General features: G+C 37.0%; 1 protein-coding gene across 1 annotated transcript in view; it reads right to left on the bottom strand.

Annotated features, from left to right (window-relative positions):
• LOC139728024 (low-density lipoprotein receptor-related protein 1-like) overlaps positions 1-26,447 on the bottom strand; it is a 232,661-nt gene that overhangs the window by 111,986 nt on the left and 94,228 nt on the right. Inside the window, exon 6 of the mRNA XM_071638990.1 lies at positions 26,053-26,186. Within this exon, the coding sequence (XP_071495091.1) occupies positions 26,053-26,186 (134 nt within the window). The remainder of the gene's footprint in view (positions 1-26,052; positions 26,187-26,447) is intronic.

Below are 26,447 nucleotides of genomic sequence, written 5' to 3'. Positions count from 1 at the left end.
TTTTGTTTCTCTCGCATACGGCTTGCATTCTATGTGGTGATTGACTGTCAAGCGGTGTTCCCAACTATAGATTTGTGTGTACATTCTAAGTTTCTGTCACGGTTTCATGTGTAAAAGTCATGCCTTCACAGTAATGTAGCAAACTTGTCATTCAAAAGAAAATTGAAAATAGATTTTTCATACAATTTATATTGAAGCAAAGTTTGGCATTCCTCTAAACTTTGCTCACTATTATGTCAAAGCTCAAAAGCTGAAATTTGTAGAAGTTACACAAATTGGAAAAACAGAATTCTTTCTCAAAGCATGTCTACCTTCGTGTCCCAGAATAACGTGGCATACAGGGGGTTTCCACCATGGCACATAAAGAGTTAATATTCAGCTTCAGGAATGCTATGCTCCAGCACTATAACATATGAAACATATGAAAAACACGTACGGTATACAAGCTGAATAGTGCAGTAGAGTACAGTTCAAAGTATTTTAACAATAAGCATAGCATATTTGCAGTATCGTCTCTTTCTGGAGCTCAAAAAGACATCGCGCGGTACTCAATCCTGTGAATGGCATTTTGAATCATGTGCAGTACAGTGTATTTCGAAACACTGATTCTACATAGCAATTGAGCATAAACACAGCCCATGTAAAAGTAATACAAGATCATAGAGCAGTATGCCATTGAATCACAGAGAGTTAAGATGCATTATACCTGTTTGATGGAGAAGATGACTGATGATTCTTGATGTATGGTATCCTCCACTTGTGGTATAGGAACATGTGCACTACACTAACCTCCTTTTCTCCTTGTGCAAGATAATATGAGTCAGGGTGGGCAATTCGTATAAGGCTTTGGTTGGCTAGTCCATGCAATGAGGTTATACCTGTATACTTTTATAAAACAGGCCCTTGCCAATAAGCTACACTGAGCAGGCAATCCTAATAAATTATCTCCTTATCAGAGACAATGAAAACTCTCTTGTGCGCCTCCAAGATCAGATTGTTGATATAGCCGGGGAGGGGGAAGAGATACAATGTATAGCCCTAATGCTCTGCTGGTTTGGGGAAGTGCCAAGCCCTATGGTTTGTTTCTCACAGAAGTGCTTTGTGGTCTGCCAATTAACCACAGTCAGCAAACAATGTTTGGGCAGTCTGTGGTTGAAACTCAAAGCTCCTTGGCATTCCTCTCAGCCTTCACTGAGAAAGTGAACTGATGCTCCATCCATACTAGTCTGGGCTCCGTCCCCTTTTCCTTGGTGCGACCAAGAGAGGGCGCAAATTTTCTGATTGCGCTAATCGAGAGACTGCGCGCCCAACGAAAAAGGGTCCGGGAAGAAAGTTTCAGTTCCGATCGGATTTTGACCGAACGCGATAAATCATTCGCTCTGACAGGTCCCGCCCACCGAGTATGGTAGTAGTCTGTTCAGCCAGTCTCAGTAAATGGAATTCGCATCTATCTGATTTCGTATGTGATCTATATTAATGACATGTAGATCCATATAGGTCACAAATTGGTTTCAGAGTATTCAATTTTTCTGAAGAAAAGATACAATACCTTTTTCTTCATAGTAGGCCTAATACGAACACATAATGCTGAATTTACTGCTGAAATTGGATTAGACTAGTCATCGACTGTTCTAGGTATTACACAGTTCAGTACCTTTCTCCCAACACCCTGCAGATCTGTCCTTGGTCTCACCATGGGCGGATGGAGTACTGCACGCATGCATTGCATAATTATGTACCTTACCCAGTATAAGTGTTTAGTTTGGCCATGGAGCTAAAAACGAATGGCGATCTACTATCGTTTATCTCTAGTGATTTCTCTCTAATGTTTTTTTTTTCAACTTTGTACAAAAAATAGGGCCCAACAGTAGCCATGACTGCTCGTATCATAATTAGAAATGTTCTTGATTTTGCGATCTTGTTTGTGCAACAGGATTTTGTAAGAGAGAGGTATTTCAGTCGGCTGCACTGTGCCCGAGTGAATCCATAAACACTTTGAAAATCGAGGCACTGATTCTAAATATCAAATTGATATTATATGCAAATTGACTGGGTATACTACGACTGCAGTCGACTGTATGTTGTACTTGAGGGCCAATCCTATAAGATGAAGCCTTGAACTTCTGGAATCCCTTTTTTTTTATAAACGTAAAGTAGGTTTACAATTGGATTTCTATATTATGTCTGGAGAACAATAATTCACAACACAACCACAATACTTTCAGCATAGCGCCTAAATACCACGCAATTTCAAATAAAAACATCCACAAATCTTTCTGAGTGTGGCTCTGACGATGAAATTATTAGTAATAAGTGATTTCATCGATGAATAGCCATCAAAGCTTTATGTGTTATGAAATATAACAGGTTAGAATACAAAAACACGCTTTGATTACGCGAGCATACAAAGGTTTACCGCGTTGAGCTTCACAAGGAATAGTGTTTTATCAGTTTTGATTTAAAAAAAAAAAAAATAAGCTGGTATTTTCTTCAGACCTAATTTACCAAAGGAAGATAAAGATATTACATGTTTGATGGAGAATTTACGTGGCAAACCTTATACACGCTATGTATCCAAAAATTGAATAGGCATTGTTTTCCCGAAGGTTCGTTGATCTGAAAATAAGAGAAACTTTAATATTTTGAAGGTTTGATAGCTCCCCCCCCCCAAAAAAAAGCAAACATCAAACAAACAAACAAACAAATGAAACAAGGTTCGTAAATCCACAAATGGAAAAATTGCATACTTTTAAACTAACATTCGGAATTACCAACCAATATCGTTTTAAATTAACGAACCTTCGGTATTGCAAACTTTTTTTTTCTTTATTTTTCTTTTAGGGGCTATACAAACGAACATTCGGAAGACCAATCCTTTAGTATTTTAAACGAACCTTATTTCGTTTTGGATTACCGAACCATCGTAATAATAAACCCTGAAAATGAACCTTCAGAAAAACAAACTGTAACCAGAAATAAGAAATTTCTGACTCCAGAATTATTCAGGATTTACCAATCCCAGAGGGCAGCGGATATCATACAATTCTGATATTCACCTTGCATTGTAATGATGATGCCATGTAACAATCAGGAGGTAAACTATAATCATCGAGAAGGCGAGAGAGCCTCCTCGATATAACAGGCAAACTCCACAACACCATGCTGAAGGGCATATAAATCAGACACTTGCTTATGAATAATATCGTAGTGCAAAATAAATTCTTTAATTATTCATTTAAACTTTATGATACCACAGTCTCCGGGGTTCACTCCTCAGAACAATACATATTACATGATAACAACATGGTATGGACTCCTATAAAGTTTATCTAACTGCATGCCCTAGATTTTTAATCCTTCATTGTTGGACGATAATTAAAGATGTTCATTAACAGCATGATTAAAGGAGAAATATCTGGTATTTCCAATGAAACATAATAGTACGTTACCGTTAAGACAAATTGCAATATGTCGTGCCCCACACTGCGCATCGTCAATTTTTATACAGATGTTCAATGCATATAAATGCAATTTTACTAATAGCTGGGTTCGAAAGTTATATCATCTGTGATGTGTAAATATTTGCTAAACTATTTACTTCCGGGTATTGCTTTCCAATAGGTGATCTTTAACCATACAGACAAGAGAAAGTCCACTCCCATTAAAAAAGAGAAGTAAAATGCATGTCTTTTCAACAGTATGGTTTTGCGGGAGGTAATTTGCTAGTCGTATCTTATTCAATTTTGCCCCCTCCTTTTTTTGTGTGTGTATCAATTAGAATGACCTGTATTCCGTCCTGCATTCACATTGGTGAGCACCCATTAAAAAGAAGTGTTCGCTTTCAAAGTCATAAGACAATTTGAGTCACTGTGTACCTGCGTCTGTGAAGCATTCTCCTACTCATCATTACAATGTCATGTTGTATTATCATCCTTCGATCAACACGGCTTACCATTACAAGTTTGTTTCATTTCATTTCATTTCATTTATTTCATTTCCAACAACATTTTCATACACAAAATAACACAACATCAATACAATGTCGTAACAAAGAAAAATACATGAAGTTAACAATAGTACACATGAAAAAAAGCAAGAGAATATTGAATCAAAACTAAAGTTGCAGGAAATGGAGGAGACATGCTAAAAAGCTAAGCTTGTATTTTGCAGTCTCCTCGTGGACAAAAAGACTAAATAACATCGAAAGGCAATTAGCTGGACATAAACGGTGTGCAACACATACAATCCTATACAAATAAACAAACAACAAACAAACAAACAAACAGACGGACAAACAAACACAAGCAACCTCTCTTGTAAAGAGAAAGATAGAGAGAGAAAAACAAAACACAGTGAGGGAAAAGGAGGAGAAGAGGAAATTATTTTGAAGGAAGAAACAGAAGGAGACAAGAGGACAGGAAAAGGCGAGAAAGGAGAAGAGATGAAGATGATGAAGGGTCTATACCAGCACACGCGAGGTACATGGTGCGATGGATCACCGAGGTATATGTACATAATGTAGGAAGGAATAGATTAAAGAAAAGAATGAGTATAACGAATAAAAAAGGAAGCTCAAAATTAAGGGTAACTAAGATATAACTCATTCAACTATATAGGAATTTATGAACAACTTCTTCAATTTAAATGTAAATGTATTTAAACTTAGAACTTGTTTCATACTATCATCGAGAGAGTTCCAGAATTTGGGGCCAGTAAAAGAAAATATAGATTTAGCAAACATAGTCCTCGTTAATGGCAAATGAAATGAGTTGGATTGCCGGGTAGGATACAGATGAACAGTTCTATTTTTAGTGAACATGGACTCAAACACAATTGGGAGAGAATTATTGATAAATTTGTACATGAATTGTCCGAGGTGTAGAAAATACAAATCCTTTACCTTTAAGATTTTGTTTTCTTGAAATAACACATCAGTGTGACTTCTCCACGATTCATTGCAAATAATACGAAGAGCTTTCTTCTGTAACAAAAGTAGTCTTTCCAAATGAGAAGAATGTGTGTTTCCCCAGGCGAGTATACCATAATTCAAATAAGGTAAAATCAAAGATGAATATAACATTAAAAGAGCGTTTTTGGGTAAATAAAATTTAACTTTATTTATAACACCTATATTTCTTGAAATAATACGGCTTATGGAATCAATATGTAAATTCCAAGTGAGTTTACGGTCAATAGTCAAACCTAAAAATTTGATTGAAAAAACTTCTTCAATAACTGTGTCATTCAGATAAACATTCCTTGGCACATTTTCCAAAGAGTTACTAAAAATCATACATTTAGTTTTTTTGATATTTATTGACAATTTATTTGCTCTTATCCATTGAAGTAATTTATCCAATTCAACATTTAAAACATCAATTAACATGTTAGGATCAGAATGTGATAAAAAAAACATTAGAATCATCAGCAAATAATAGAAAAGAAAGAATACTTGATGAATTCGGCATGTCGTTAATGTAAAGGATAAATAAAAGAGGGCCAAGCAAACTTCCTTGAGGCACTCCACAATTGACATTTTGCATGACTGATGTATGTCCGTTAACATACACAAATTGCTTTCGGCTAGAAAGGTAACTCCTGAACCACTCCAAGGCCTTTCCTCGGATACCATAATGTGATAACTTATAAAGGAGTATATTATGGTCAATGGTATCAAAGGCCTTGGAGTAGTCCAGGAAAACGCCGATTGTATGATGAAACTGATCAATAGCTTTTGAAACTTTATCTAGAAAGGTAAGTATTGCCTTTTGCTTTGTTTTGCTTTACTGCTATAGGTTAGCACTAACACCTTTTCAGGGAAAATAGATGTGTGTTATAACCCTCCTGCTACTTCAAAATCCATTCAGTTAATAAAATTAAAAGAATTGACATATTGTTATCGCCACGTATCAGCACATGCCGTGTGAACATAACAGCGGGTATTGTTGTGATGGTTAAGTGTGCTATTTACAAGTACATAACTACAAACCCTTCTTTTAAGTTTCGGCTAATGAACATTATTTCATTATCAGAAAAAAAAATAGTGAGCAATAGTTTATTTACGAATAAACGAGCCTTCGGAATAACAGACATAGCTTTTAACCAGCACCATATTCCTCACGAACATAGCACTATCAGCATAATCTGTTTTAAAGGCAAGCCACAAGTGTTTTGGTAAAAGGACGCAAGGAATAATGTTGCTTTTACGTTTAGATTGAAGTAGTTTGACTATGAAAGTTGCTACTATGAATAAATTCCCTCAGAGCGTTTGTATAAGTTTATAATTGGATGAATCCTGCGAGTTATGTTGGCCAGGGAGTGAGTTTTCGTAACGTATACGTTTCCCACCTGCGCTTTTCCGTGGAAATGAGATAATAAAGTTACTTTAATGTGTTCTATAGTGAGATATGGGAGTGGTTCCTTGCAGGTGAGCTATATAAGGCTGTCATAATCCTTGAGGAGAAATCTCATAGCAGGGTATCACGTATGTTTCGTTGAATCTTAAAATACCTTATGGAATTCGTCAGTGAAATCCGTCTGTATTTGACTCGATCTATATAAAAAAAACAATAACAAAAACACGAACCTCTTCGTTATCCTACCCGCAGGCGCAATCCAATGAATTTCACTTGCCTTTGTTGACCATGACAATTTTTTTATTCCTATCTACAATCAGGCTTTCAAAGACAGAAATCTATTTTGGCACGATCGACTATTTGAATCTGGTTCCTACATTCGATATTTTGTAATGATAATAATAGTATTTTTTTTTTTTGGGGGGGGTCTGGTTTTTAATATCTTTGCTAGAGTTGCTTTACCAAAAATATGACTTTTGTGACACGGGATCCCTTAAATCTATTGGAATATTGATCAAAAGTCATGTATATGAAGATCACATATTTTAGCGGATATAGTGGGATTGACCCTTTTACGGATGTCATTCTGTTATGCTCGGAGGAATCAATCTAAAATAAAGTCTGTAATCTACAATAAGCCTATAATGTCCAATGAAACATTTTTTCATCGTACTATAAAATCGTGGTATCTCCCCTATTTGGATGGAGGCTACGTTTCATGAAAAGACTTCTCTCTCATAAGACACACAGACTTTACTTCTCTTGTATACATAATATAGCTACATAATTATGAGAATCTTTGGAATTTCCTTGATTTTATGTAAAGACTTTTATATGATGACTTCATGAAATCATGGACCCTAGTGGTAGGGTCCATGATGAAATCATGGAATGGGCAGCTTGTCTCTCATCATGCATAAAGAAAGCACGTAGGCCTACATTAATGCAGTATGATGAGCTGCGGTCGAAGTACAAGTTTAGTCTAGCAGCCAGAAAGGGTCCCCGTGCACCCCCCCCCCCCCCCCCCCCCCTAAAACAAAATTCTACGATATGTTCGAAGATCGTCAGAACCTGTATTTTCTGAATCCGGTTGTCGCCAGCGGAAAAAAAGGTTGCGCGCGCGTCTTATTTGCATATTTCCTAGATGGCCGCCGCCCGTTGCTAGGAGACGGATTATTTTTGAATAACTTTATTTAGGAATAACAAATTACCATAAAAATGGTATCATTTTGAAGAGAATTAAATTTCCTACAAGCTGATACCCCATTTGATGGGATAAATAGTTGTTGTCATGAAATATTAAGGAAGGAATTATGATTTTTAGCATTTTTCTAAAAAGATACGGAATTTGGTTATAATGTTCTTTTCCATACATCTAATATGCATTTACAAATAACATTTGAAATTTCCTAAAATTATCCCCCAAACATAGCTATTATCATGTGAAAACGGCTTTCCAATACACCAATTCCTTTAAAAGTTACACGACATTAAAGGGGATAAGGTTCAATAGGTTTTACAGCAATATTTAAGGGTTATAATGTCTCCGCGCGCAATTGCGTAGGTTCTGTATGTGGGGTTTGTTGTAGATCACTGCTATCTATTGATCAAATCTCATCGAAATCGGCGAAGAAAGAAAGAAAAATTACACTTTCTATTCCTTATATGAAATACATTTTTTTTTCTATTCTGTGTTACCAAACTCAATCCATTCAGCTTCCCATATGAACAGTTTCTTGTCTTTTTGGATTCCCTCCAAAATCACAACTTATCTGATATTAAAAAGTTAAAGAAAAAAATTTGACGTGACAGTTTCCTCTTATTGGAAGATTAAAGTGAAAAAAAAAGAAGAATCTTATGCTAAAAGCCCTAAGAAATAAAGAACTTGTTAAATGGCCTTTCAGAGTTTAAAATGAAACATGGCTATCTTATTTTTTCATAACAAAATGAAGGGAAGTATCTGTGTAGTTCATGTCGGCCCATACTGGGTTACTATTCTTCAGAAATGGTTTCCGTGCACCCCCCCCCCCCAAAAAAAAAAAAAAAAAATCTACGATGTGTTCGAAGATCGTCAGAACCTGTATTTTGCGAATCTGCTTGTCGCCAGCGGAAAAAAGGGTTGCGCGTGCGTCTAATTTGCATACTTCTAAGATGGCCGCCGCCCGTTGCTAGGATACGGATTATTTTTGAATAACTTTAGTTAAGAATATCAAATTACCATAAAAATGGTATCATATTAAAGAGAATTAGATTTCCTACAAGTTAATACCCCGTTTTATGTAATAAATAGTTGTTGTTATGAAATACTAAGGAAGGAAGGATTTTTTTTACATTTTTCCCAAGAAATACAGATTTCAGTAATGTTTTTTCCATACATTTAATTTCTGTTTACAAATAACATCGGAATTTTCCTTAAGTTAAACACCATAAATAAGTATTATTCTGTGAAAGCGGCTATTCAATACACCAATTTCTTTAAAAGTTACACGACATTAAAGGGAAAAGGTTCAATACGGTTATACAGAAATTTAAGGGTAATGTCGACGGCCGCACTTGCGTAACGCGTGTAGTACTGTAATAATCATTGCAAGTATGAGACCCTATCACTTCTTACATCCAAATTATTGATTAAATATCATTAAATCTTGTGGAATATGAAAACAAATTAAATTTTTTATTCGCTATCACCTTTGATCTACTCAGCTTCACTTTTAGTTTACGTCTTTTTTCATCAAATAGAATGAAGGCCTTACGAGAGGTGTAATTTCATGACGGCCGAAACGGGCTTACCTGGATAGGGGTTTCCAACATATCGATATTAATCAAACTTCTCTTCATCAACTCTTATTCTTCTGATCATCTTCACACACATACTCACACCTCCAGTATCGCACACAGGCATTCATGCAGGGGAAATGAGCTCAGTCATGAATTTCGTGAATTTATTCAATACGCCATTAATGCATTCATGGAACATCAAACTCGAATGCTTTATTTAGATGTCGAAATAAGAGATACATGTATACCGCACAAGCGACATATTTCTCACCATGCTCTAGCATGAAATCAATTTATTTTTTTAAGATAAGATCGCACATACGTGTTCTCATTCTTTGGTGGTTCGCCTGATGGTTTTTAAACATATTGCTCATACGTTTATTATTGCCAAGAAACTAATAGATAGATTACAAATACCAAGGAATGGCATTGATAAAAACGAATAGTTGCAAGTCAAATCCAGTCGCTTTCAAATTCTGTGGGTTTTTTTTTATAAAAAATGATTTCATGCACTTAACTTTATTACATGGGTTGATTTAAATGCAATACAACGTAAACTTGGTTGTTAAATCCGTTAGGAGTGACTAATAATCAATATTATACAAAAATGAGAGAGAGAGAGAAAAAAAATGTTATGGTTAAGTAGACCTTAATGCATGGATCTATAAAGCATGAGGGAAATGTCTGAGGGAACATTAACTATGCATGCGTGTATGTATGTATGTGTGCATGCATATACTATAACTATGTATATATAATATATCTATATCTATATATATATATATATATATCACGTTTATATTTATGCAGGTTTGTATACTTTTGTGTTGTGTGTGTTTGTGTTCAAGGATGTATGTGTATCTCTAATGTGTTAAACATTAGACATATTCAGAGTGTAAATGTTTAACCACAACGAATACAATATTTTCATGTTTTCCACAGAAATTAGTTGCTAAAATGATTTGAAGTGTATCTGCTATAGGCGCATCTGACGTGCAATCCACTTTTAGAGCGCATGTAAGTTCCGCTGGAATAACATTTTAACTCATGCATGAATTAAATACACCATCCAATGTTTTCAGATATCCATGCCCTACTCGTCCGCCGGTCCTTTTTAGATAGAGTAACTAAATATGCATTATCGATACCCAAAAGATTATTGACATTGCACGTTAAACACTTTCACTAGGTTGCCATTGTCGCGAGTCTCGATATGCTAATACATGTATACTATCTACCACAAATCGATTCTTAGTCTACGAGTGACCGTGGTGATCTTATCATGGCTTATCACATCTTGAGGTCTATGGTGGTAATCGTGTTGATCGTAGAAGAATTATTGGACTGTTCGAAAAATTACTACGATCAACACAATGTCTTTGACTGACATCAAGATTTGATTATCTGATGATCAGCACGATTAGTCCCCGAGTAAGACCACGATTTCGGGCGAATCGAGAAAGTGGACCCAGCTTAGTGAATTCCACGAGAGTGGTAACGTACCATAAGGATAATCAACACGACAGTTTCAATACCGTACATATCAATATTTACATATCTTCAAAGATTACTTCACCTATGTAATCTAGATTCTTTTGTATGCCTCCGCCAAGAAGTGGTGCCGGAGGCATTATGTTTTCGGGTTGTCCGTCCTTCCGTCCGTCCTTCTCTCCGTCCGTAATGAATTTTGCGGACAGCGTAACAAAAAAAAAAAAAAAAAAAAAAAAAAAAAAAAAAAAAACCTGAAATTTGGCATGTATGTATATTGGGGGTGAAATTCTGCCTATCAACTTTTGGGTGCACATGCTCAAGGTCAAAAGTCAAAAGGTCGAGGTCAAATGCTTAAAATTTCACTATTTCCCTCATATCTCTGCAATGCCTAAAGATATTTTCTTGAAACTTAGTGTATACAGGTATTACCCAGTTAAAATTCACTGGTAAAAGTTTGGGGTGATAAGGTTAAGGTCAAATGTGAAAAGGTCAAGTGAAAATGTTAAAATTTTACTTTTTTTCTCTGTATCTTGGATATTGTTCAAGGTATCTTCATGGAACATAGTATATATTATGCATGTACTGACTGGAAGTGATTATCTAGGGAATTTGGGGTTCATGGGGTCAAAGGTCAAGGGCAACACTTCAAAATTTTACTATTTCCCTCATATTTATGCAATGCCAGCAGGACTTTTTTTAAACTTGGTGTATGCATGTATAACCCAAAATAGAGATTCTCTGGCAATTTCTTTTTTTTTTTGCCAAAAAGGTCAAAGATCAAAGATCAAGAGAAAGTGCTGAACTTGCTTCTTCCTCCATGTCTCGGAAGTGGCTCATGGCATCTTGAAACTTAGTACATATTTATGCATGTTCTGCCTGACAGTGATTCTCTTATGAATTTTAGGGTCAAAGGCCAGATGAAAATGGTAACAATTTATTACTCAATACAAAAATTGCACTTTTTCTCCATACCTTGAAAATTACTTAATGCATAAACTTATGAAAGGGCCAAAGTCAAGTTAAAGTCCTAAAATCCCCAAATACATGCTCTCCTATTCATCCAATTAGACCTAGGTCAAGGAAGGTGACCATTTTGAATTTTGAATGGAAACAATGTCATTATCGTTTTCAAATTCCCAGTAACAGGGCATTTAATCTTGTTGCTTTCGCGTGGCCTTTCTTTCTATAATATACAAGAAGTAAATTTGTTATTGCTTTCAGCAATAACAAATTTGGGCCCGTTTATCTATATCATGACGAACCTCCGGAATAACGAACCTTTGGGGGAAAAAAAATGAACCTTCGGAATAATAAACTGTGACCAATATTGTTATATTGTACAAGCTTTAACGCCGACATCTATTAACCTACTATATTACTACTTTCACTCTTTGAAAGGAAACAACCAACGACACAACAGGAATGGAAACAATGTCATTATCGTTTTCAAATTCCCAGTAACAGGGCATTTAATCTTGTTACTTTCGCGTGGCCTTTCTTCCTATAATATACAAGAAGTAAATTTGTTATTGCTTTCAGCAATAGCTAATTTGGGCCCGTTTATCTATATCATGACGAACCTCCGGAATAACGAACCTTTGGGGAAAAAAAATGAACCTTCGGAATAATAAACTGTGACCAATATTGTTATATTGTACAAGCTTTAACGCCGACATCTATTAACCTACTACTACTTTCACTCTTTGAAAGGAAACAACAAACGACACAACAGGAATGGAAACAATGTCATTATTGTTTTCAAATTCCCAGTAACAGAGCATTAATCTTGTTACTTTCGCGTGGCCATTCTTTCTATAATATACAAGAAGTAAATTTGTTATTGCTTTCAGCCGGCAGCATAGCTTTCGATGGTTTGTGATATCATTAGAATTAAAACATTGAGCTCTCCATAGCTGACAATTGTAAAGTAGTAGCCCGCCAAAGTTGGATTACCTTTTTTTTTTGATACGCACTGTATAACCTGAAAAAAAAAACAGATTTATTCGGTTTTTATCAATTGTACATTATAGCCACTCATATAATGATGTATTGTTTGAGTTAGTCTTCGTACACCACTTAATTACCAACTGCTAATAATAGACGTAATCTTCGTTGTAATATTAAACTAGAAATGTCGCTATGACGACTGGTATGCCTCCGCCATAATGCATGATTCTCCTAATAGGTCTATAGTACATGTGGACAATGTGTGATTACATTTTCACAAAATTGGCAAAATATTATAATGGCATGTTTGTCACAAATGTGTTGAATGGTCACCTTCCTTGACCTAGGTTTAATTGGATGAATAGGAGAGCATGTATTTCACTTGATCTTTGACCTTTGACCTATCGTAGATTTTTTTTTTTTGGGGGGGGGGTGCACGGGGACCATTTCTGAAGAATTTATGATGTAACCCAGTATGGGCCGACATGAACTACACAGATACTTCCCTTCATTTTGTTATGAAAAAATAAGATAGCCATGTTTCATTTTAAACTCTGAAAGGCCATTTAACAAGTTCTTTATTTCTTAGGGCTTTTAGCATAAGATTCTTCTTTTTTTTTCACTTTAATCTTCCAATAAGAGGAAACTGTCACGTAAATGTTTTTTCTTTAACTTTTTAATATCATGCAGATAAGTTGTGATTAATTTCACGTTCTTGGAGGGAATCCAAAAAGACAAGAAACTGTTCATATGGGAAGCTGAATGGATTGAGTTTGGTAACACAGAATAGAAAAAAAAAAACATTTTTATTTCATATAAGGAATAGAAAGTGTAATTTTTCTTTCTTTCTTCGCCGATTTCGATGAGATTTGATCAATAGATAGCAGTGATCTACAATAAACCCCACATACAGAACCTACGCAATTGCGCGCGGAGACATTATAACCCTTAGATATTGCTGTAAAACCTATTGAACCATATCCCCTTTAATGTCGTGTAACTTTTAAAGGAATTGATGTATTGGAAAGCCGTTTTCACATGATAATAGCTATGTTTGGGGGATAATTATAGGAAAATTCAAATGTTATTTGTAAATGCATATTAAATGTATGGAAAAGAACATTATAACCAAATTCCGGATCTTTTTAGAAAAATGCTAAAAAACATAATTCCTTCCTTAATATTTCATGACAACATCTATTTATCCCATCAAATGGGGTATCAGCTTGTAGGAAATTTAATTCTCTTCAAAATGATACCATTTTTATGGTAATTTGTTATTCCTAACTAAAGTTATTCAAAAATAATCCGTCTCCTAGCAACGGGCGGCGCCCATCTTAGAAATATGCAAATTAGACGCGCGCGCAACCTTTTTTTTTCCACTGGCGACAACCAGATTCGGAACATACAGGTTCTGACGATCTTCGAACATATCGTAGAATTTTGTTTTAGGGGGGGGGGGGTGCACGGGGACCCTTTCTGGCTGCTAGACTAGTTAGTGGGCTCAACTTCAGAACAAAACCCCCTATTTTGGTGGACAATGCTGTAGTGTAGTGGAAGTGGGCAGCACTACCACACACTACCAGCGGGAGTGCGATCAGCTGGTATTCGTATTAACTAGTAAAACTGTCTGATTGACTGCGAGTCATGAATATTCATGACCACTCAAGCGTGAACTCTTGACCCTGCTCGATCCGGCGAAAGTATTTTACTGGACTCTTTTTTCTCGGGTATCGCAGTTCTCGGCGTATCGCAATCCTCGGGTGTCACGCCCTCATACGGCTTGTCGCGTACACTGAATCACCCCTACGAGTAAAAAGAGTCCAGAAGCTAGACTACATCCATACCAGCTGTGTACTCTGGTTAGATAGCACATTCGTCAGCTGCAGATGTTCCTCTGGACAACTATGATTCTAATTTTCTTACAATGGAGACAAATGATGGAACTATCAATGAACTTGATATCTCAGCTCAGTATTGATGATGGAGATGGTGCTAACATTTTGTCCTCAAAATTATCAACAAGAACAAATACCAATGGAGCTTCTGACATGATGGATTTATCTCACCTGAGCTTTGATGAGCTCATATTAGACATGATGCTGAAAGATCAACTCCTACAGAGGAGATTGCATGCCACATAAAGATGAAATTTGCTTGCCTCATGGATGCACCAAGACAGACATAACAGTCAGTATCTTCGTGGCAAGGCAGAAATACCGGATCCTACTCTTGGCCAAGCTGAATTCTACAAATCATCGTCAAAGTTCTTCTGGCAAGTGAGAGTGAAAAAGGTAAGTTTTATGCAAACATACTTGCCAATCATGGGGAGTTTTTGCACCAACAGAGAAGGCTCAACATGTTTATTTTTCAACAAGTGCTAATGAATTATTTGGGAATACATGATACATAGAAAACTTATCCATATTCTTTATAGTGTCACAATTAAAAATGCAGATATATCTCATTACCTCGTATTAGCTAATCGCAGCTCTATAAAATCATTGAAAATGTAATGTTCAATTGGATTCTTTCTTATTTTCAGATATGGTGCTATATGAATTAATGACATCACAATTGATGATTCAGGCATCCACACAATTGTGACTGTTGTGAGGCATTTCGGTTGTATATTCTAAGTGACACTGGAAAATATAATAAAATAAATTGAGAGTGCTTCAGAAAGTTTTTGCAGACCTTTGAAGTCATTTTATTTTGTCTTTCAAACATATAATTTTCAATTTCTTAATCAAGGGGTACCTTTGGAAACATCTGCAGTGTACATGTAGCTGTCATTCAATTACTGGTGGGATTTGAATGTGTGTTCTGGTTAACCTATGCACACTTGCTTTTTAATATCCCTATATTCTAATGCATGTAATTTTGTGCACTGCAGTACTTTGATGGGAGTGGTGATTTGATCATGCATAAAAAATTTCAGATTTAGAGTTTGGTGTAATTGATATTCTAACTTCATCAGTTTTCATTTCATGCAGACTGGAGATTTCTTCAAAATACCAGAAATGTATTGTCCTGGAGAAGACACTAGACAAGGAAATGAACCAGACCAAAAAGGAAAGAGCTTGAGAATGCAATGATGATGCACAATGAAAGCCAAATGTAAGTGAATTTCAGGAAACTATTATACATTTCATCTGTGTACCAGTAAATGGTAACTCGATCTACTGCTTGATGGTAAAACTGTCACATAATCACAATCCCTCAAGGTCTATGTCCATCATCTTCCATCATCATAATGTTTACATCTTTTTATACCATGCCATGTTATTTCCCAAAAATAATATGAAATTTATATTGATGTGCAACATCATATTTCATGAATTTTTTTCCTTTCCACAGAGAATTAACTTGCAGTATGGGTTTCCCTTTTTGTAGCACAGTCTGCATAATGTGTACCAAAAGGGGTGTGAAAGCATTTGTGGGACAAATTCATATAATCCAAAATGCAGAAAAATAATGTTAGTACCGCAAAAATATCAATGCATTCAAAATCTGAAGAACAGTGTTTTGTTTAGAGTAAAACGTCTGAAATCAGATAAAAGAACAAGTCCATCTTCATGTGACAAGTGGAGTATGTGAGAAAATAGAGCGCTATCAGAAGAGCACATTGACAGTTTGAGGAAAATCAATAATAGTTTTGAGGAAAATCATACAATCTGTTCAATTTGTTAGCAATTTTTAAAAATTTCTGTACAGTCACTGCCTGATGAAAATTACTACAGTCTGTGATGTCACATGTATAGAATGATATGTAAAGAGAAAACATTTCTATTAAGAGAATTCCACAAAATTTCATTTTGAGAAGAAAGTACAAAGGATTCCCTTAACTGGTACTGATGTATGGTTAGAGTAATATTATTCCCCGGCCTTCTGAATGAGACAAGTCAATTGTTCTTGTCATATACATAATGCTGCAAAGTGAAAAATACAATTGTATGTTGATTTTTCTTTATATTTTCTTTACTTTGTTGTACACATACGTGACATCACAAGATGTTTTAGTCTTCTTATCCTGCCATGGAAGCATTGAAACTTCACAAACTCATAACTTTTGAACACATACAGTAGTCAGATTTTCATCAAACGTGCATTGATGTATTGTACTTATAATATTGCTACTTTCTCTCAATTCACATGCATATTAAAGGGATCGTATAGTTTTGGTTGAGACCTAATTTCAGGGTCTAACATGTTTTGGTGAGATAATAAGAAACCTCTTATGAAATATGAAAGAGCATTCTTTAATTCCATGAGGAATTTAACATTTGTTTAATGAAAATTGGTTTTGAAATGGCTGAGATATCCATAACAGAGCAATTCTAATTAAGTTAATTAAAGGGATAGTACAGTATTGGTGGAGATGAGAATTGGGCTTTTAAGTTTTTGCAAGATACCGAGAAAACACTAATGAAATAGTACAGAGCATACCATTTTAAGAGGAACTCAAAGTTTATTTGATGAAAATTGGGTTTGGAATGACTGAAACATCCAAAAACAAAGTAAAACAAAGCGATCGTAATAAAGTGTGGGTCCCACACTTTATCAGAATCGCTCTGTTTTGGATATCTCAGCCATTTCAAAACCAATTTTATCAAATAAACGTTGAACTCCTCATGGAATCGCATGTTCTTTCATATTTCATGGGAGGTTTCTCATTATCTCACCAAAAAAATGTTAGAAACCTGAAATTAGGTTTCAACCAAAACTATACGATCCCTTTAAATTACATCCATGCATTAAAACTTGTGTATTTTTTCCCCCACTCCTCACTCCCTTCCTACAATATCCTTACAGCACCATGGTCATAAGCTCTGTTTCATGGGGGTTCTAATTCATTTGCTTTATGTCATTCGTTACAAATTGTACTTTGACTATGTCTGATTTCCAATAAGAAAAATTGAAATGGAATTAAATTGATATGGTCATGAGATTTTATCAATGAACTCTCTGCTCTGTTGTAGTGGTTGTCAACACAATGGAATGTGCTGGTCAGTAGCCTGAAACAAAGGGGCACGTAGAAGTGGGGTAGAACAGGTCAGTGGGGACTGAGTGCTTTCCAAATAAACCAGTGGGTCATAGGGTAGTGCAAGGACATTAAGTATAGGAGGGAAGTGAGGAGTGGGGAGAAGTACACAATTTGGGGTCTAACATCGTCCTGCAAATGATTGTCTTTGACTTTAGAATAACTAAGTATCTCAGAATGATAAGGGGAAAAAGTAGATGAAATGGCAGTTACAGAGAAAAAGATACTGAGCTGATGTGATGAATATACACTGGCTGGTTATCTACTGGGGATAAGACAGTGGTCAAGGCCAATCCCCTTTCTGTGTTTTATGTGGTCTTTGTAGCAGAACAAGGAGGTAATACAATGTATATCTCTTTGAGTTGAAGAAGCCTTCAATCATCTTTAATAGTTTATCTACCTCCTAACCTTCTAAGAAGCAGTTTGTGCAATTAAAGGATGCAGTGCTTTGTGTCAGTGGGTGATTGCATATACAAGTACATTCAAAGTATGCACTTGGTGTCTAGGATTAGGGTTTAACCCTAATCCCACTGGGTTATTTGAGGGACAAACAGATCTCGGTCGTGGATCGCGCGATCCTCGCGAAAATTTGCACTAAGGTAGAGGCCAATAATCTAAAAGATTGTATAGTTAGATTTTTCACATTTTAATTTATGTATTTTATATTAACTTAATGCTTATTTAAGCAAAAATAATTTTTTTTGCCTATAAATCCAAAAGTAAAGCTCCAAAAACTTCTAATTTTTGGTAAACATATTTTTTTCATTATCCTCAACAATAATATTGAAGAAAAAATTCAGCTTCGTAATTTTGCTTATGTATTTCATTGTTCATAGAATTTCTTATGTATTTCTGTTTTTTTTACTTTTTGTTTTAGTTGTTTTTTTGTCGTCAAAATTTGTCACAGAAACTTTTTTAAAGCATAATCAAGCTAAAATGAATCATTATCAGCCACTGAAAGTAAAAAATATCTATTTTTCATATATAATGAATTAATTGCAAAAAACACAATTTACATTGGATTTGTACATAAAATCATGTTTTTGAGCAATTTTTTGGGTCGACAATTATATATTTTTCAAAAGGGGCATGGCTTCAAAAACGGTATGGCCGGGAGTGACAAATTTGGTCTCAAAAGTTGCGCAATATCTGAAAGAAAAAAAGTCATAAAATGTCGCGGCGAGAGCATTGCGCGTTGCAAAATAAAACACCAAATGCGAATTCAAACACCATATCAGCCAGCTCCTTTACTTTTAACGGCACAATTTGTCAATTTGTAATCCTAAAGTAAAAAAGCTCCCTAACCTGTATCGTAGGGGAGCAAACTCCTGCCTTATGGCCCTTCCTCACCCCTCCTACTGCAGTTCCACCTTGGTAGGAGAATTCACTCAGAGCCATATGCAGTAAGAAACGCTGGCATCTTTGCATGCAGTTGATATTCAGTGTATTGGAAGACCATACAGTGGGGATATCATGAAAGTATGATTGTGGCCAGGGAGCCAGTGAGTTCACAGCCCTGTGGTGGTTGTTGTTTGTTTGCTTGCCTCCCTGTGCCACATTCCATTGACCACCAGTGAAGGGCATGAGAGCATTTTCCACCTCCCTGATCAGTGTGTACATAAACAAGATTGAGCAGGTAACTCCAACTACTGCATTTTCTGGGAAGCTAGTGGCCAGAAGAGTTGGTATCACACCAGATAGGCAGCTTGCAGCTTGTGTCTTTGATCCTAACAGACAAGTCAACCTTTAATACATGTGGATTGAGTGATTGCAACAATATTAGTAGAACACATTAAGCGGAAGTTTTGGGGAAAATCCAACACTCCGTTCAAAATCACTGCTGGATGAGAAGACTACTATAGTGTAAAATGTCATATGTGTAGAATGATACTATAAGCAAAATGAATAGAGAATTTCACAAAACTTTACTTTTTGAATAAAGTGCACATTTCTTTGACTTGTCACCGATATAAGGGTAATGTTATTCCCCCTGCCTTCTGAAAGAGAAAAGTGAAGTGTTCTTTTGTTATGCAAGAAAAGTAAAAATATGTTGAATTTTCTTTATACTTTCTTTATATCGTACACATGTGACATCACAAGCTAAAGTAGTCTTTTCATCCAGCTATGACTAAGCAGTAACTTCAAAAATTGATAACTTTTGAACAGATTGTTAGACTTTCCTCAAACTCTCATTGAACTGTTCAATTTCTACTAATATTGCTGCATTCACTCAACCCACATATCTATGAAGGTGATCCGAACTTGTTCTTTAACAGGTTGGGGCTTTTATACTTCTCAGTGTATATTGGACTGCTTAGCCAGTTGTTGATAACAGGACACTGAACTTGACTATCAGCTAGCTAGAGCTGGACAAGTCATTGTTCTTGATAACAATGCTATTGATAAAGGTCCTAATGTGATATATTTCAACCAGACTTAAAACAAGTTTTGAATGTTCATACAGCTAAACATGGATTGTGACTGCATGACACACATTTAGGATGGAAAGACACCCGTTTATGCTGATAAAAGTGGGCCGACAACACTTCTGTAAATAAAATCTGCAAGCTGATTACCCAACAGATATATGATGATAAGGATTAAATGCCCTAAAAAACAGTACTCAGCAGTCACATCTATGTAAAATACATGCAGCTACAAGAAGCATTTCGAGAAAGTCTGTCACCAGCCTTGTCAACAAACTCTATAGACTTCTGCTTCATACAAACTTTTGAAACCAAGTTCATTTCTTGATATTCATGACATGCATGATTGTTATAAGTGTCAAACAACTTTATTATAATTAATTAGTTAACCAAATTTGCTGACATATACATGGTATATAAAGAATTAGTTCACAAATTGAGAAAATGTTTCTTGCATGAAAAACGAAGTGAATATTTTCCCTTCTATGTGTCTTCTTTTTTTTTACAGGGTATCAATGATACAGAACTCCTAAAGACACATGTGACTGGTGTTATCCTTCATGAACAACAAAAGAATTTGACTTTTAGATATTGGACAACACAGCTATGATTCAAATCTTACCATCAATATCCTTCTGAAAGTATTCCTAGGTGTTAAAGGTAAGTTTTTCATTTGCATCAAAGCAAAAAGTAGGTATTAGTAAAGTAATTACTGCTATTCCGCATGATGCATACTGGTCTTAAAAGAGGTCTTGCACTCGGACAGTTCCATTCTTTGTAGTTTTTAGTAGTAATCACATTCAGCAAGTACTTTCAACTATTTTAAAAAATAAGTCTATGTTGAAAGGAAATGCATTTAATCCCTGTCTCCATACGATGGCTGATTGCCTACATCACAATGTATAGATTCCTTTTAACAACAGATAACCAATTACTGTCATGGTTATAATATCTGGCAATAAACACAAAGCAATTTCAAAATATTATAATACTGTTCAATTTTGGAAGGAATAATAATCAGTCAGCTCATTTGACATCCCTTTGTCATATGCAAACCTTTATGTATGTGCACTTCCTGCCTCCCATTCAAAAAAATGTGATGCAATTCTATTCTGTTGAGATCAAAGGAACCAAAATTGTTGTCGAGCAAAATTTAGGCAGACAATGACAATATTGATACTGAAAAATATGTGTATTGTTTCTTCCAAAATGTAACAATGTTAAATTCAATAAGGCAATAAGAAAGAGCAATGGACTGGTGTGTGAAAATGAAATCCCAATTCATTGTTATACAGTATAAAGTAAAAAGATATATGCAGTTGTAGGTACATTGAAACTTACACAACATTTAAAGAAAAAAAATGTAGTAGAAGACTTGACGGGTCTTTAAATGTACTTTGAAGGGTAACGTTTACAGATAGGCCCTGATCATCATGTAGTAATCACACTGCAGTTTAGAGATAGAAAATGATACATGACTGAGTACAATGTACATTGATAAAGATTCCAGAAAGAAGGTAAAATTTGAAGAGGCCTCATATGAGCAACAAAGAAGATAACTCAAGAGAGGAGAAAGATAAAGGTGTTGAAGTATGTGAAAATCTATCTTTACATCCTCGAAAATGAGAGTACAGATTTATTATGAAAATTTGTCTGAATAGTTCATACAATGTACATGCTAGGGATGACAGGAATGGTTCATCCTCAATTATTTGAAAATATACTTGGCATTTTATACTATCATCGCTAGCTCAAGTACCCTATCGACAATACAATCGGATGAAATAAGTGCTATACTACATGACTGTAATAATGAGCCTTTTACAATCCAGTGTGAGGTCAGACAGTTCACACTACTGGTGTGCTTCCTATGCAATCACAGCACATATACTCCCCATATAATAGTCAAGAGGCATTTAATCCTAATTCTGCATAAACTTGGCCCTCTAAAGAGGTGTGGACAATGTAGGCAGTTTAAGAAGTACATGTGTGGTCACCAAACAGGAGATTTGAAAAGTCAAACAAAGCTTAAGAAAACAAACACCTCTGTGCTGCAGCTAAACAGGAAACACCTTACTATCTGTGTGTTATACTGTCCCAAGAGTTTGTGTTTAAGTTTTTAAATCGCATATTTTTGTTTATATTCTTCCTTATAGGGTCATGTCACCAGACAGAAGTAACAACAGCACTAAGACTTCGACAGCACTCTGCAGGATTCAGAATGGCATTCATCTCCGTGAAATTCAACATAATAGGCATATGGATACATACAATTACAATTAGTAATGTACTCCTGTGTGCACTGGATGAGAATGCTTCTGCTATTGCCATAGATGAATGTGCTTACAGCTAGCAGCAGCAGTACCACTGCTCCTCAGGAACATTAGTAGAAATGGCTCAATGTGATGTGGACATCATTTGTGTCAAATGATCATGGAAGCTATACATGAAGTATGGACAAAAAGTGCTAACAGACTTAAGTTAACAGTGTGGGATTCAAATTTCCTTGGCTTGTAAATAAACTGTTTGTCACATAATATGTTCTGGAAGCTTGATACTCTGTAAGTAGAATCACATATCAGCTCAAGGCTTGCCTAAATTACTGCACTCAGCCCCATATTTTCATATGTGTATAAATACATTTTACTGGCCTGCCAAGCTGTACCAGGGAGAGAAGTATCCTTTTGTATATTTCTTCTGCCCCTCCCCCTTTTTTTTTTGGGGGGGGGGGGGGTTGAAATGGTGCTCTAAATACATTTGAACTAGATGTATGTATTCAATAATATTTGTTTTGTTTTGTTTTTGTTTTTGTTTGTTTGTTTGTTTGTTGTTTTGGGGGGCAGCCCAAAATTAATATCGCATTGCTTTGTGTGTTCTTTGTTGTTGTTTTTGTTTTTGTTTGTGTGTGTGTGTGTGTGTGTGTGTGTGTGTGTGTGTGTCTGTTTGTGTGTAACAGGTGTCTAAGATGGTTTAGCCTGAAATTTTGGTGGCCAAAAAAGGAAATGAGTACTGGCCCAAAATAAGACCAACAAAACAGTCTATTTTCTATGATAGTTGCTTGCTTTGGGGACAACAGATAACTTTTTTCTTTTAAATTGATGGTCCACAATTAATCAACCTAAAACCAGGCTAATGGGCCAAAGTTAATTTTTGACCCTGCATACTGCATATGGACCTGCAAGCAAGAGTTAATTATCCTAACTTGGTTAAAAACTTTTGAGTACCTTTTTCTATTTCAGTGTTGAGTAATGTTATCCACAGAGAATAACTTCACCACTTTCTGAGGCCACTCTAAACAAACTCAAAAAAAAATACAGTTCAAGACTCTTCTTTTCTTAACAATCATGGATTCAATTTTCTCAGTACTCTTTTTGTACTGGAAATCAATTGAAGTGTGCCTATCGCTTGACACGGTAAATTTGAAAAGTCTATTTATTTAGTGTATGTTGCTCCCCATATTAGAAGCTTCAGTTACACTGCATGCTTAATGCAGCCATGTAGACTGCGTCTGTGTGTGAAAGACAATATTATGAGCCCTTATGTCTCCATCAATAACATTTTTTTCAGCAATTAATTAAGACCATTTCTGAAAGACATCGAAATATAGAGCATGTAGTTGGCCTATTTCTTGCTGAATTGAGTAGTCTTATATACAATTGATCATACAAATTGATTCATACAAATGAAGTGAGTATAGTATTTGTATCACAGGCATGGCTGTTCTCTGATTTGAAAACTATTAAATTACATGCAATTTCATATATTTTTCTATATTGGTATAGGATTCCTTTCAAACAATTAAAAGTGTAGCATATCCCACGTTAATATGTCTGAACACCTATTACTATTTTTATGCAAACTATACATTACAATTCTTCGCATTTTTGATGAATTTTCTTTGCTGACGACACCTCTCACACAAAGCTGGGAAGGTTCAGCAAAATCCAAACCTGTGCATCTAGGCAAGTTTGTCAAAAGCCAAACCTGAGCAGCTCAGCACATTTATCAAAAGCGGGGCAGCTGGGCAGGTTCATCAAAAACCATGGGAGCTTGGCAGGTTCGTCAAAAGCCGAACCTGGGCAGCTCGGCAGATTCGTCAAAAGCCGAACCTGGGCAGCTCGGCAGGTTCGTCAAAAGCCGAACCTGGGCAGCTCGACAGGTTCGTCAAAAGCCGAACCTGGGCAGCTCGGCAGTTTCGTCAAAAGCTGAACCTTGGGAGCTCGGTAGGTTCGTCAAAAGCCGAACCTGTGCAGCCGCTGGCAGGTTCGTCAAAAGCCGAACCATGGCAGCTCGGCAGGTTCGTCAAAAGCCAAACCTTGCCAGCTCAGCAGGTTCGTCAAAAGCCGAACCTGTGCAGCTCGGCAGGTTCGTCAAAAGCCGAACCTTGGCAGCTCGGCAGGTGCATCAAAAGCCGAACCATGGCAGCTCGGCAGGTTCGTCAAATGCCGAACCTTGCCAGCTCGGCAGGTTCGTCAAAAGCCGAACCTTGGCAGCTCGGCAGGTTTGTCAAAAGCCGAACTTTGCCAGCTCAGCAGGTTCGTCAAAAGCCGAACCTAGGCAGCTCGGCAGGTTTGTCAAAAGCCGAACCCTGGCAGCTCAGCAGGTTTGTCAAAAGCCGAACCTTGCCAGCTCGGCAGGTTCGTCAAAAGCCGAACCTGTACAGATTGGCAGGTTCGTCAAAAGCCGAACCTTGGCAGCTCGGCAGGTTCGTCAAAAGCCGAACCATGCCAGCTCGGCAGGTTCGTCAAAAGCCGAACCTTGGCAGCTCGGCAGGTTTGTCAAAAGCCGAACCTTGCGAGCTCGGCAGGTTCGTCAAAAGCCGAACCTCGGCAGCTCGGCAGGTTTGTCAAAAGCCAAACCCTGGCAGCTCAGCAGGTTTGTCAAAAGCCGAACCTTGCCAGCTCTGCAGGTTCGTCAAAAGCCGAACCTGTACAGATTGGCAGGTACGTCAAAAGCCGAACCTTGGCAGCTCGGCAGGTTCGTCAAAAGCCGAACCTTGGCAGCTCGGCAGGTTCGTCAAAAGCCGAACCTTGGCAGCTCGACAGGTTTGTCAAAAGCCGAACCTGGGCAGCTCGGCAGGTTCGTCAAAAGCCGAATCCTGGCAGCTCGGCAGGTTCGTCAAAAGCCGAACCTTGGCAGCTCGGCAGGTTCGTCAAAAGCCGAACCTGTACAGGTTGGAAGGTTCGTCAAAAGCCGAACCTTGGCAGCTCAGCAGGTTCGTCAAAAGCCGAACCTGTACAGATTGGCAGGTTCGTCAAAAGCCGAACCTTGGCAGCTCGGCAGGTTCGTCAAAAGCCGAACCTTGGCAGCTCGGCAGGTTCGTCAAAAGCCGAACCCTGGCAGCTTGGCAGGTTTGTCAAAAGCCGAACCTGGGCAGCTCGGCAGGTTCGTCAAAAGCCGAACCTGGGCAGCTCAGCAGGTTCGTCTAAAGCCGAACCCTGGCAGCTCGGCAGGTTTGTCAAAAGCCGAACCTGGGCAGCTCGGCAGGTTCGTCAAAAGCCGAACCCTGGCAGCTCGGCAGGTTCGTCTAAAGCCGAACCCTGGCAGCTTGGCAGGTTTGTCAAAAGCCGAACCTGGGCAGCTCGGCAGGTTCGTCAAAAGCCGAACCCTGGCAGCTCAGCAGGTTCGTCAAAAGCCGAACCTTAGCAGCTTGGCAGGTTCGTCTAGAGCCGAACCTTGCCAGCTTGGCAGGTTCGTCAAAAGCCGAACCTTGCCAGCTTGGCAGGTTCGTCAAAAGCCGAACCTTGACAGCTCAGCAGGTTTGGCAGAAGACCAACATTGACATATCCAGCTATGACTGATGCAATTCTGAAAGAAATGAAGGATAGATTTGTTAATTCCATTTTGTTTATGCCGAACCTTGCACCACAATTTCAGATTAAGATTTAAAATTTTGATCATTTGTAGACTGTTTTTCCCATTTTTTGAGCACCTATTTTTAGCAAAATCAGTCTAATTTTTTAGACTAATGTAGAAAGTCTATTTCTGAAATAGAACGGGTTAGGTTTACCTTGTTTCTTTTAAGGTCATAGTCCATGGCCCTGGTTCCCATTGCAGGAAGAGGGTCTGTGTCAGTGACTGGAGTGCCATCTAAATTCAGCTTTAACAGATTGTTGACATTAGCAACCAGCAGATATGCAGCCTCTGTGACAAGATGAAAAAAAAAAATCATTGATAGAAACATGGTAGACTGTAATTGCCTGAAGGAGATGAAGAGGGGTATTATATAAGTAAGAGATGTCTTTTATTACTGTCGTCACCTGTTTTTTCATGAATAGATTTGATTTGATTTGATTTGATTTATTGCGAACATTATTACCAGCATCACCAGAACCATTACTGTTACCAGCATCATGATCACCATCATGATCACCATTATCTTCTTCTTCTTCTTCATCATCATCA

This window comes from Diadema antillarum, unplaced genomic scaffold (genome assembly GCF_040938485.1).
Source record: "Diadema antillarum isolate AM-2024a unplaced genomic scaffold, OU_Dant_1.0 seq00000161_RagTag, whole genome shotgun sequence".
NCBI classification, from domain to species: Eukaryota; Metazoa; Echinodermata; class Echinoidea; order Diadematoida; family Diadematidae; genus Diadema; species Diadema antillarum.
The sequence above is the reverse complement of the archived record's forward strand: the minus strand, read 5'-3'. Positions and strand labels throughout refer to the sequence as shown.